This window comes from Apium graveolens, chromosome 11, assembly GCF_009905375.1.
Source record: "Apium graveolens cultivar Ventura chromosome 11, ASM990537v1, whole genome shotgun sequence".
Lineage (NCBI taxonomy): Eukaryota > Viridiplantae > Streptophyta > Magnoliopsida > Apiales > Apiaceae > Apium > Apium graveolens.
In genome coordinates, this window is record NC_133657.1 from 112,680,482 (window position 1) to 112,692,667 (window position 12,186).

The 12,186-nt window shown below is 35.7% G+C and overlaps 2 protein-coding genes and 1 pseudogene across 4 annotated transcripts; 2 read left to right on the forward strand and 1 right to left on the reverse strand.

The window, feature by feature from the left end:
• The first annotated feature begins 659 nt into the window (after positions 1-659).
• On the forward strand, positions 660-4,502 carry LOC141697987 (two-pore potassium channel 5-like). Of its 3 annotated transcripts, none has more exons than XM_074502578.1 (2): positions 660-2,056; positions 3,936-4,502. In XM_074502578.1, exons 1-2 carry the CDS (start codon positions 1,032-1,034, stop codon positions 3,946-3,948), a joined length of 1,038 nt encoding a protein of 345 aa, XP_074358679.1. In that variant the 5' UTR covers positions 660-1,031; the 3' UTR covers positions 3,949-4,502. The 3 variants fall into 3 exon arrangements, with proteins under 3 accessions (XP_074358679.1, XP_074358680.1, XP_074358678.1); XM_074502579.1 differs by lacking the exon at positions 3,936-4,502 and adding an exon at positions 2,315-3,172; XM_074502577.1 differs by lacking the exon at positions 3,936-4,502 and adding an exon at positions 3,181-3,664 and having other exon boundaries at positions 664-2,056.
• A 284-nt stretch (positions 4,503-4,786) lies between these two features.
• Positions 4,787-6,695, reverse strand: LOC141696751 (uncharacterized; annotated as a pseudogene).
• Positions 6,696-7,788: 1,093 nt separating this feature from the next.
• Positions 7,789-11,032, forward strand: LOC141697517 (uncharacterized). The gene is made up of 3 exons (XM_074501923.1): positions 7,789-7,985; positions 8,212-8,581; positions 8,813-11,032. Exons 2-3 carry the CDS (start codon positions 8,235-8,237, stop codon positions 10,713-10,715), a joined length of 2,250 nt encoding a protein of 749 aa, XP_074358024.1. The 5' UTR covers positions 7,789-7,985; positions 8,212-8,234; the 3' UTR covers positions 10,716-11,032.
• The last annotated feature ends 1,154 nt before the right edge of the window (positions 11,033-12,186 follow it).

Genomic DNA, 12,186 nt, shown 5'->3' on the forward strand with positions numbered 1-12,186 from the left:
ACACAAAATACTAAACACGAACATATACTACACAAAAGTATATACAACACTAACAGTTATACGTAGGGCTGTCAAACGGATAATTCGGATGTCAAACGGATAATTCGGATACAGATCAACAATTATCGGATTTGAATACGGATAATATCTGATTTATTTCGGATACAGATATTATCCGCTTTTTCTCAAATACGAATGCAGATATTTCAGATGGATATCGGATTTTTTTAATTTTTTTTGATGGCCTACCGTAATGACAATGACTTTAGAACATTTTTTACGATTAAAATTAAATGATAAATTTATATATATGTAAAGTATGTGTACAATCATGTAAAATTTGTATAAATGTATTATTTAATGCATATACGCACACTATAAACTAACAGAATAAATTTTAAATTATATATAATTATATAATTTAAATATCATATATGTATTTGATTTCGAATTCGAATATCGCGGATTTGGATACGAATAATATCCGCTTTATTTTGAATACGAATAATATTCGCTTTTTCTCGTATACAAATACGAATTTTTCATACGGATATCAGATCTTTCGAATTTTTTTGACATCACTGGTTATACGAACGAACTGATATGTCTAGCAGGGTCGAGGGAAAGATAAATTCATACGGTTTACCCACTTCGGAACTTGTCAAAACTTACCCTTCCGTAGTCTGTCTGAAACATCCGTAGCTTTAGACCGAAATAAGAAAGTCCAACCCCCGATTCTCTCCTTCATGTTTCAGCTATCGTAAGCATTAAAGCGATTCTCACATGATCTCTCCTTCCGCAAGCATTAACCAATCAGATGTCTTCTTGAGCTCTTGACTTGACACAATAATAATTACTCAATTCATCTCATACTTTTCTCATTAATCACATTCACATTAATCAAATCTTTACATCCCTCGCCCCTTCATCCCTCAAATCTTTACATCTCGCCCCATGTACATCCCCTCCTTGAGTCCTTCTACTAATAACACTTTTGATTTCATTAATCTCTCTCTCTCTCTCTCTCTTAAATGGAAGAACAACCATTCCTTACTCAACAGCAGCAACAGCAACTCAAACAAACCCTTCTTAATTACAATCAAGATTACACTTTTAACACCACTACTCTCAATACTAATCAAGATCTTGAAAACCCTGCTTCTGTTTCTTCTAATGATCGTAATTCTGATGATCATAATTCAAACTCCACCACAATTCCCCTGTTTTTAAATTCTTCGAATAATCGAAAAGCACTGCATCGTTGTAGAAGTTCCCCTGCAATGACTGTAATGCATGATACCAGGATTAATGTTGCAAAGCCTGTTCCAAGTTCAGCTTCTTTAGTTAAACAAGCTGCCCTTTTGCTTATAGTGTATTTGTTTCTGGGAGTTTTGATTTATGCGTTTAATCGTGATCATTTCTCGGGTATCGAAACTAATCCTTTTATTGATGCTATTTATTTCTGTATAGTTACTATGTGTACTATTGGTTATGGTGATATTGCGCCTTCTTCTGCTGCTGCTAAGATATTTGCTTGTTTATTTGTACTTGTGGGGTTTGGTTTTATTGATATTCTGTTATCCGGGGTTGTGAATTATGTTCTTGATTTGCAAGAAAACATGATTTTAACGGGCATTGAGGAGAATTCGGTAAAGGGGTTTTCGGTTAAGAATTATATTTATGATAAGGCTAAAGGGAGGATGAGAATTAGGTTGAAGGTTGGTTTGGCTATTGGAGTTGTTTTCTTGTGTATTGGATTTGGGAGTGTGGTTTTGTTTTATATGGAGGACTTGAGTGTCATTGATTCGCTTTATTTGTCTGTGATGTCGGTTACTACTGTTGGGTATGGTGATAGAGCTTTTAAGTCTCCACAAGGGAGGTTATTTGCATCGGTTTGGCTTTTGTTCTCGACATTGGCTGTGGCTAGAGCATTTTTGTATTTGGCAGAGGCAAGGATTGATAAGAGGCATAGGAGGATTGCAAAATGGGTTTTGCATAGGGAAATCACGGTTGAGGACCTGGTTGCTGCTGACCTCAATCGCAATGGCTTCATTAGGTATGTTTGCTATCCTTTTGCTTGTGTTCAAGTTGAGGACATGATATTTCTTTCTTCAAGTTACATTCTGTTTTAGTATTGTTACAAACAGCTTCAAGTTACAATCATCATCAGATGTGTTTACTATCTTTATATGTCTCTTTTAGCTAGTGCTCTCCAGTGGTTTTGAAGTAGAGTAAATAATATCTCTTTGTTTAAGTTACAATTTTTGGTGAATTGTTACACACAACTTAAAATTGACGATTAACATTGTATTAGGTGTATTTGGTAACTATGATTAGCATATTCTTGGGTTGAAAAGAACACACTATGGACTTTGAGCATTAATTGCATACCCAGTGTTAGGAGTTGCAGGCTTGCAGCAGTTCAGAGTTTTCTTTTTGATAGTTAAAAGTAAAGATGTTTGATGAACTTGGTCTACAAATTGCCATTACTATCTGCATCAGACTTTCCCAAAATGACATGGGTAGGGAATGAAAGAGCTATTGTAAATTGGATAAGGTTTTAATGCAGACGTCGAAGTTACTAGTTGGGTGGATGAAGAATGATTAATTAGTTCTCTCAATTTATATGATGTTATTTTTAAAGCTGATCAACAAGCATGCTACTTTTGGATTACGCTATATGAGGTGTTTGCTGAATTTTTTTATCGTGAAGAGAAGAACCTCTCTTTTTCATTTTGCCCTTTCATATATCTGTCTACACACAATGTTGATAATAATATTTTATATTAACACCATTTTTTGTCATTTTTCATTGCTATAATGCTAAGACTTTGTATTGTTTGGTTAGCTGTCTAGATCTCCATATTTATATAATGGGAGTTGTTGGCATTTGCTTCGTCCTGTATCTATGACTCTGTGTTTCTTGTTCCTTTTCAATTATTGCAATTATCATTATAGATTGTATTTGTAAATTAAGCATGGTAGATTGAGGCCGAACATGCCTCACACATAACACGGTTCTTCACATGTTCCGCGTTGAACAATTAACTAAAAGATTGTCACGTAACACGGTTCATTAATTTGAGTCTCAAGTCTCGTTTTTTCCCCTGTGCTTCTACTTCAAATTACTCTTGTCAGCTTTAATTTTTGATTTAGGAATATTGTTTCTTTTCGCCACAGCAAATCAGAATATGTTGTGTACAAACTTAAAGAGATGGGAAAGATTGGAGAGAAAGACATATTGCAAATATGCGATCAGTTCAACAAGCTTGATCGCAATAATTCTGGAAAGCTAACACTGCATGATCTGCTGGGGCATAGATTATAGCATTGGAGATTAAATTAGGGACGTACAGCACGGATATGGAGAAGGAATTAAAGAACCTCTTTTGCGAAGGAGGTTGTAAAACTTGTTACAGATAAATCTAGTTAGTTAGAGATGTAGATACTCAAAAAACTGGTATACATTAAATGTTAAAAATGGAGAAAAATGAAAATCACGAGCTTGGCTGTAGCTTTTTATATTTTGGAGATTGGTCTCACTTTCATATGAGAAAGAACAGTGAGATCCTTGTCATTTGTAAACAGATTCGTCCCTAAACTGGCACGATTGAAATCTAATGTATATTGATATATAAATTTACAAAATATTTTATTCGGTGTATATCTCACTGCATTTGTTCCTGCTATTTTTCTTTTAACAACTAGAAGCATATCATCTAATATTATTAGGCAACTAAACTATGAAAATGACAATTTGGAGTTGTGGCTTGATGCTACTGTATTATATTAGAATAAACAAGGGTTGAGGAGAAAGTTATAGCATTTAGCAAATTATTCCCTCGTTCGGTTTCTCCACCAAGTTATGAGCTATATTTTTGTCCATGATAATATATATTTATCAAAGCTTTGAGACTTGTTTGTGACATTGGCAGCTCTACACTTTAAATACAATGGTTATTTTGGTCCGGTTTGGTTTCTGACAGCAGCAGCTGCTGGAAGAACCATGGCAAATCCACCTTGCGATGAAGATGTCCTCATGGACCAAAACGGATATAGTGCCCGCTCACCCTGTGACGAAGATTTTCATATGAACATAACCAAATAATACGGAGATAACCATCAACCCTGACATCGGTGCTGGTTGCAGCCTCATCTATCTTGTCAAGCTGTCCAGAGCAAAGCACTACAAACGACACCCAAGTACGCTGAAATTAACACTGCAACGAAGGAAATTGCAGGGATTATCACCACAGCACTAGTATCTCGTTAAGTTGCTCTCCTTGTAACAACGAAGAGAGTGATTGGACTCTTTACAAGTGTTGGAACTCAAAAGTTACGAGACACTGAAGAAAAATTATGCTGAGCCCTAACAGAATTGGTAATCCTTGTTGGTACATCAATTAATTCAACCGATTTGAATATGTAAATTTTGTTTTATATTCCAACAACTGAATGTAAGATGGATTGAAATTACACAAGCTGGATTCATTTCTTAGTAAACAAAACCATAACAAAAAAAATTAAGTCGAATTATCAAATGATTTTTTAGTCTAGATTCTCTAGCAGTTTATTTTCCATCAACTTTTTTTTTCTGGAATGACATTTATCAAATACTAAGATTTCAGCAGTTTCTCAATTACACTCTCAGTTTTTATTTCAGTCCATCAGTTGAAGAGGTATTATTACTTCATTTATTTAGAAATAGTCACACAAAAAAACACATTTATCTAAAAATATTAAGATACTTGATGAATTCTAGGATGTACTTCTGTTGCAAGAAAATATTGCACTAACAAAAAGAGCAAGTAACTGAATTATAAAGTAATTAAACCATTACAAAGTGGGTTAAAAGTTAGAAGCCCAAGTGAATCTACAAGATTTGGAGGAACTAACAAAGTAACAATCAACCATAGTGATTCAATCATCGGAATATTCAACATAATAAGAATATCTGTGTCAAGTGTTGCTGCTTTAGGCATTAAAATTTTCCCCCCTTTGCTCCTAAATTGAATTTCATCCAATCCCAGCTAACCTCTGTTCCCATCTGTTACTTGAGGAACATCCCAGCTACAAAAATTTTGAAGAATTCCGTTTCGGTCATCTGCAAAGTTGTTGGTAGAATTATGCTGTTGTGATATCTGGCATGACAACATAGTTGCAAAATTTACACTTTAGAATGACCATCGTCTCTAAGTTACAACCAAGATAGCTCGGTGGGCTTGACATCCTATAAAGACTTTACTGCTTTTCACAAAAAACTTCTTCATGTCATTCTTTTCTTCCCGGTATTACAGCTCATTCAGTGATTAAACTTGTGCTAAATGAATATCACTCTGGCTTCCACCTCAATTGCCCCTTTTGTTTGAAAGTATATTCATCAAATCTCAATTCCCCTTTATATGCCTTCATTACCTCAAGAACCTCATCTCTATGTGCATTTACGAAGGTCTCAATGAATTTTTTATCAGTCATCACCAATATTGACAATAACATGTAACTCTCACTAGTTCTGTTCTGCGAGACTAAAACTTGCAGGACCGAACACCTTGGGATAACCCTCTTCTCTAAGCTATAGTTAAGAACGGCTGGGTGACTTGACAACCTAAATGGTGTCCCCTGTAATTTATTCAGAAAGAACTCCATTTTTTCAACAATTGTTCTCTCAGTAAAGCCCATGACAAACGGCATCTTCCTGAACATCAAACGGATCTCTTGATCAGAGAAACCAAAGCTTCTAAACAACTCACATTTAGATTCCCAAGCCGAGTTGGGGAGAAAACACAGCACATATATCGCATGACAAAAATACGAAGACTCAAGATCAAAACCCATGTCTTTAAGGTTCAGCGCATGTTTACGCAATTTGTCATGTGGAATACCTAATAGCTTACCGTGACATCTTAAAACTTTTAAAATCTGGGAATGGGGCACACCGAGTGAAAGAAGAAACTGAGTGTTTAACAGAAAATATTTTGGAAGGCTTTGAGTGAGGATATATGGATTGTGTTTAAGGACAGAAATTGTATTTGGGTAAGAGCTCGTGACAGATTTGAGCAGATAAAATGAGGGCTTTAGGTAATTGTCGAGACTTCTAATGAGAATTTTGGGGGTCTTTGTGACAACATCAACAACCTCTGCTTGAGATTGGGAGATAGAAAGCAAAAAATCAAGCTTGGGCTTAATGATATATTCGGGATGAAAGTATACGCGGTTCAGAAGAAATGATTCTGGTAATATTGGACATAGGGAATCCAAAGTTGCGAAAGAGGTTCAAAACTAAATCCGGTATTGGATGAGAGGAATCGAAATTGAGGCATTTAGAAGCACGAACAAGGGCCTTTCCGGACAACCCACATTTGTCTTTGAGAAATGAAATCATGTATTCTGAACAACCCATGTCTGTTTTGGTACTATAGGTATGAAAAAGTGGTGTAATTAAGTTGGGGGAGTTTGATGTTTGTAAATCAGGGTTTGTAAATTAGATTTAAAGATGTAAACAAGCAACTTCATATTCAAATGCAGTTGGATAGCCTATTGGAAAAATGAAACAGAGAGAGAAAGAGTAATAAAAACAGGGGGCTTAGCAGAGATTGAAACTCCTCTGGTTTGATGATAGAGGTGAAAAGCTTGACACTGCTTTCACCGACACTCATGCACTCTACTCCCTCAAATATTTGCTTTAGAACAAATATTTTCAGTTTGCATTTTGCCACCATAGTTGCAAACAATTACGAATTAAATTATAAATAAAGTTAATTTATTTAATAAATCAAATATTTTACTCCCTCTGTCCCTCCCATTTATTTACACTTTCTTTTTTTGGATGTCCCTTTCAATTGTTTACATTTCAAAACTTTCAAAAAATGGTAAGATTTTTATAATTTTTAAAATAACTGCATCCACTATTTTTCTTCACTATACCCACTTTATACATATAATATTAATCGGTCTCACTACTTTACTCACTTTTTTAACTTTCCTCCACTATTTTATCATTTTTCTTAAATTCCGCGCCCCACCCAAATGTAAACATTTGGGAGGGACGGAGGGAGGACTTCGTATTTTGTTATGAAATATATTATTACTAAATTGCATGATTTTAGATTTTACTAAATAAACGCATTTTTCAATTGCGCATGGGCCCATGACACACATTCCAAATATGCATGTCCTTACTTATTTTTTTAAAATATTTACTAAAAATATACATTACAGAAATGCATATTTCATTTTAAATTTATCTTTTTTACTTTCTCAATCTTTGTTTATTGAAATAAAAAAAAGAATGCGCATGTGTGATATTTATATCGCGTGATGCACATTCTAAGAATGCGTATGTATCTCTGGACACATGTATCAGGTCGGTATTTAGGTTATCAGTTTTGAATCTGAACATTTTTTTGTCAGTGGTTAGTTAGGCTAACACAAAAAAATATTTTTACTCAAAAAATATTCTAAATATTATTACTATCTTTTACTACCGGACGTCGAGACCTCTTTAATAAATTAACTAGTTACTTAATTCGTCCCATAATTTTTGATTCTTTTGATTTTTAATAATTGAATTTGTCAAATGTTAACCAAAAATTTCATATATTAAATGATTAAAAATATCATTAAAATCCTACAAAAAGAAAAAAATAATTATAAAAATTATACAACTAAAAAAATATATTATAAAGTTATAAATGAATTACATAAAATTCTGAAATTCTGCCAAAATTAGGGGATGGATATGGATAGAGTAATTAAAAGGCCCCCCAAAGGACGAGATATTCTAATATTCCATCGGGTTTGGAATCGGGTTGACCCACTCTGTAGCAAACTCCCAAAATCATATTCCTACCCAATTACCATTTCTAATTTACTATCCTCTCCCCTTCACACCCAAATTTTAATTAGGGTTTTACAGACCCCCCCCCCTATTTATTTGATTCAGATCAACCATAGCTGTGCACATTCAAATATCGATTCTATTTGAGGTCAGTTATTCATCAATTTTCTTGTAATTTATACCTTACTCATTCTTTTCTCCATTTTTTTTTATTAATTGTATTATACTCATGGTTATACAAAAATCTATTACAAATATGATAAAGATCTTATCTTTTTGTCTTTTAGGAGAACCCCATTTGTTAATATATGGTGAAATTGTTTGTTTGATGGTTTAGTTAGGTTTTTTAAATTGTTTGGTGGTGTTTTTGTTAGGGTTTAATTGTAATGTGGATACAATGAAGAAGGGAAAGCAAATTCTTGTTTGTCAGTCTGGCGGGGAGCTTTTGACCTCGGGTGATGGTTCGTTGTCGTACAAGGGCGGTGATGCTCATGCTATTGGTGTCGATAGTGAGATGTCTTTCGATGAATTGAAGTATGAGATTGCGGATATGTGGCAATACAATGCTTGTTATATTGTGATCAAGTATTTTCTTCCCGACAATAAAAAGCAACTTATTACGATCTCTAGTGATAAGGATGTACAACGAATGCTTGATTTTTATGAGGGGTGTTCAACTGTGGATGTTTTTGTTTTTACTGGAGATGATATCGTCGATGATGTGATGGATATGCCTGTCGATAGGTATTTAAGCTGTCTTTAACGAGTTATTTGCAATTTATCATGTGTAGAAACTATTTGTTGTGTATGACTATGTAGTGTACAAGTTTATGCTTATGGTGTCAGATGAATATGCCAATGCATAGCAAGTTAAGTCCGAGAGTACGTGTGTGTGTGTGTCTGTGTGTATGTGTGTGTTCTGTGTGAATTAACCAAAACAAATGTGGTTTGTGATCGACTCCTACTCTCTTGCAGATCCAACCCAATAACAATGCTTGAGCCTGTTACCCCCGTTGATCCTGGTAGCTCTTGTGAACTTGTCATTGCACTTGGTGAAGAAACTTTTATGGATCCAGAGCCTTTAATGGCTGATGATTCTAAAACTGTGAAGCTGCTAGAGCATGGGCAGTCCAAACATCTAAAATTATGGGAAAACTGCATCACTGGTGTTGAACAAAAATTTAATAGTGTAAATGATCTCCGTGATGCTTTACGCAAATACGCTATAGCACGTGGTTTTACATGCAAGTACAAATGCAATGACTGTAGGCGGGTTAGTGCTAAGTGTAAAGCTGAGGGCTGTCCTTGGAGAGTTTTTGCTTCGAGATTGGGTACCACAAAGATGTTTATAGTTCGGAAGTTTAATGATACCCATACTTGTGGAGCTGGTACCAGCAGAGGTGGTCGACCTCATGCCTCTAAGAAGTTGCTGGTAACCATTATGAAGGATATCTTAAGAGATTCTCCAACCAGCAAGCCAATGGAAATTGCTGAGGAGATCCAACAGCATTTTGGGATCGAACTGCAGTATTCACAGGCATGGCGTGGGATAGAAACTGCCAGGAAAGAGCTTCAGGGTACATTTAAAGATTCATACCATCGTTTGCCTTGGTTGTGTGAGAAGATTACAGAGACAAATCCTGGTAGTGTAGCCACTCTTAATACAAGAGAGGATATGAGCTTTTATCGTCTTTTTATTGCATTTAAAGCTTCGTTGACTGGTTTTCGTAATGGTTGTCGCCCTCTGCTCTTCCTTGATACCAAGACTGTGAAATCAAATTATAATTCTGAGCTTTTGATTGCTACGTCATTGGATGGAAATGATGGTATTTTCCCAGTTGCTTTTGCCATAGTAGATAAAGTCAATGATGATAACTGGAATTGGTTTTTAGAGCAAATGAATACTGCTATTGCAGTGTCCCAACCAATAACATTTGTTGCAGATAGAAAGATGGGGCTAAGATGGTCCCTTTCCCATGTATTTAAGAATTCTTCCCTAGCTTATTGTCTGCATTATCTTACAGAAGATTTGAAGATGGAATTGAAGGGATGTCTGAGTCAGGAAGTTATTCATACAATTCTTGCCTGCTTCTTCGATGCTGCCTACGCAGCTGCACCAGATACATACAGGGCATGTATGGAAAATATTAGAAATATTTCACCGGAGGCATATCAGTGGATCTTGCAAAGTGAGCCTAGATACTGGGCAAATGCCCTTTTTGAGGGTTCACGTTATAACAATCTCACGTGCAACATTACAAAATCGTTCTACGATTGGGTGTCAGACCTTCCTGTATTGCCAATTACAGATATTGTTGATGGCATTAGACGCAGGACGATGGAGCTGATGTATACACGTCGGGTCGATTCAGGTCAGTGGTTGGATAAACTAACTCCAATAGTCGGAAATAAACTACAAGGAGAAACTGCAAAAGCTCAAGAACTTCACGTGATAGAGTCTACCGCCAAGACATTTAAAGTTTCTGATGATCTGGGTGCAATCAGCATTTTAAACCTTGATCTCTGGGACTGTAGTTGTGGAATGTGGCAAGTCACTGGCATTCCATGCTTACATGCTGTTGCAGCAGTTGAATACTGTCATGGCAACATTTTTGACTACTGTTCCAAATACTTTACAACTGAAACTTTCCGGTTAATATATATAGATTCTATAAATCCGCTTCCAATAGCTAACATGCCTGTCCATAAAGATTCTTGTCCTGTATTAGTACACCCGCCCATGGTCCCCCCTCCACCACCAGGTATACCCAAGAGGAGAAGAATCCGATCAAAAGGGGTTGTTAAGAGGCCACTGCATTGTAGCAGGTGCAAGGGAAGTGGACACAATAGAGCAACCTGTCCATCACAGCCTATTTAGTAGTAAACTTCTCTATTTAGGGCAAGTCGTAGAGAGCCTGTGCTTAGATCTCGCAGGTGAATTTAGGTAAGAAATCAGGGTGGATATTTGTGGTTGATTTTCCTTTGTGTTCTGGTTTCTGTTCATAGAGTTTGGTATTTAATGTTTTCGAAAATATATTGTTTCTTTGTAGAAGTTCTGGAACAGTTAGATCTCGCAGGTGAATTTAGGTAAGAAATCAGGGTGGATATTTGTGGTTGATTTTCCATTGTGTTGTGGTTTCTGTTCATAGAGTTTGGTATTTAATGTTTTCGAAAGTATATTGTTTCTTTGTAGAAGTTCTGGAACAGGGGCTTGAATTGACCTGACAAAAAATGGTATACGGCACGTGAACACGGTACGAAACGACATGAATAATTAGTGTTTGGATTCAAAAATTTGGTACACGAACATGAAAATACACGAACATGAAAAAATACGAATATAATTAGTATCGGATTTGGGTTTCCAATATAGGTATACGACATAAAACAAAAATACACGGAATAAATAAATAATTAAATTTTTAAAAATATATAATATACATATATATACTAAATATCAAACATGACTTTACCTATTCTAAATAACATATATATAATTATATGATTTGAGAGAGCAGTGTTCTAGATAATAACAAAAGTCTTGCATATTTGCAAGTTTTGTCTTGTTCTTGTAACAAGTTTTATTTTGTTTGAATACAGTCGGTAAGCTTTGTTGTTTATCAATTATGGCGTCATCACAAGGTAATTTGGAGGAGATGTATGCTAGGTTATCTATAACAGAGGAGGAGGAGGGGGGGATGTTTGTGGGGGAGGGGGAGATTGTTCAGAATAAACAAACATTTGTTTTGGTTGGAAGATTTTTAAGTGATAAGAATATCAATTTCCAGGCGATGCGGAATGTATTGACGGCATTGTGGAGACCTAAGGAAGGGGTGGAAATTCATGATCTGGGAGGGCATAGGTATTCATTTGTCTTTTATCACGAGTTGGATATTCAGAAAGTAATTGATGGTGGACCTTGGACATTCGAGCAGAGCCCATTGTTGTTTCATAAATTAGGAGACAATGAGGACCCTCATCTGGTGCAGTTAAATAGTATGGATATATGGGTCCAGATATATGATGTTCCGATGGGCATGATATCTGAAAGAATTATTCAGGGTATCGGTAACTATGTGGGTAAATGGGTTAAAACAGAACCGATGATGAATGGGGCCTGGAAACTGTACGTGAGAGTTCGAGTTACAATGGATATTACCAAACCTCTGAAGCGTAGAATGAAGCTAACACGGGAGGGAGGTCGCTCGAACTGGATAAATTTTAAATACGAAAGACTGAGCATGTTCTGTTTTGTATGTGGAGTACTGGGACATTCTGAAAGAGAATGTGGAGTGGTGTATGCAAATTCTGGGAAGGTAATTGAAAAAGCTTATGGAGTGTGGTTACGT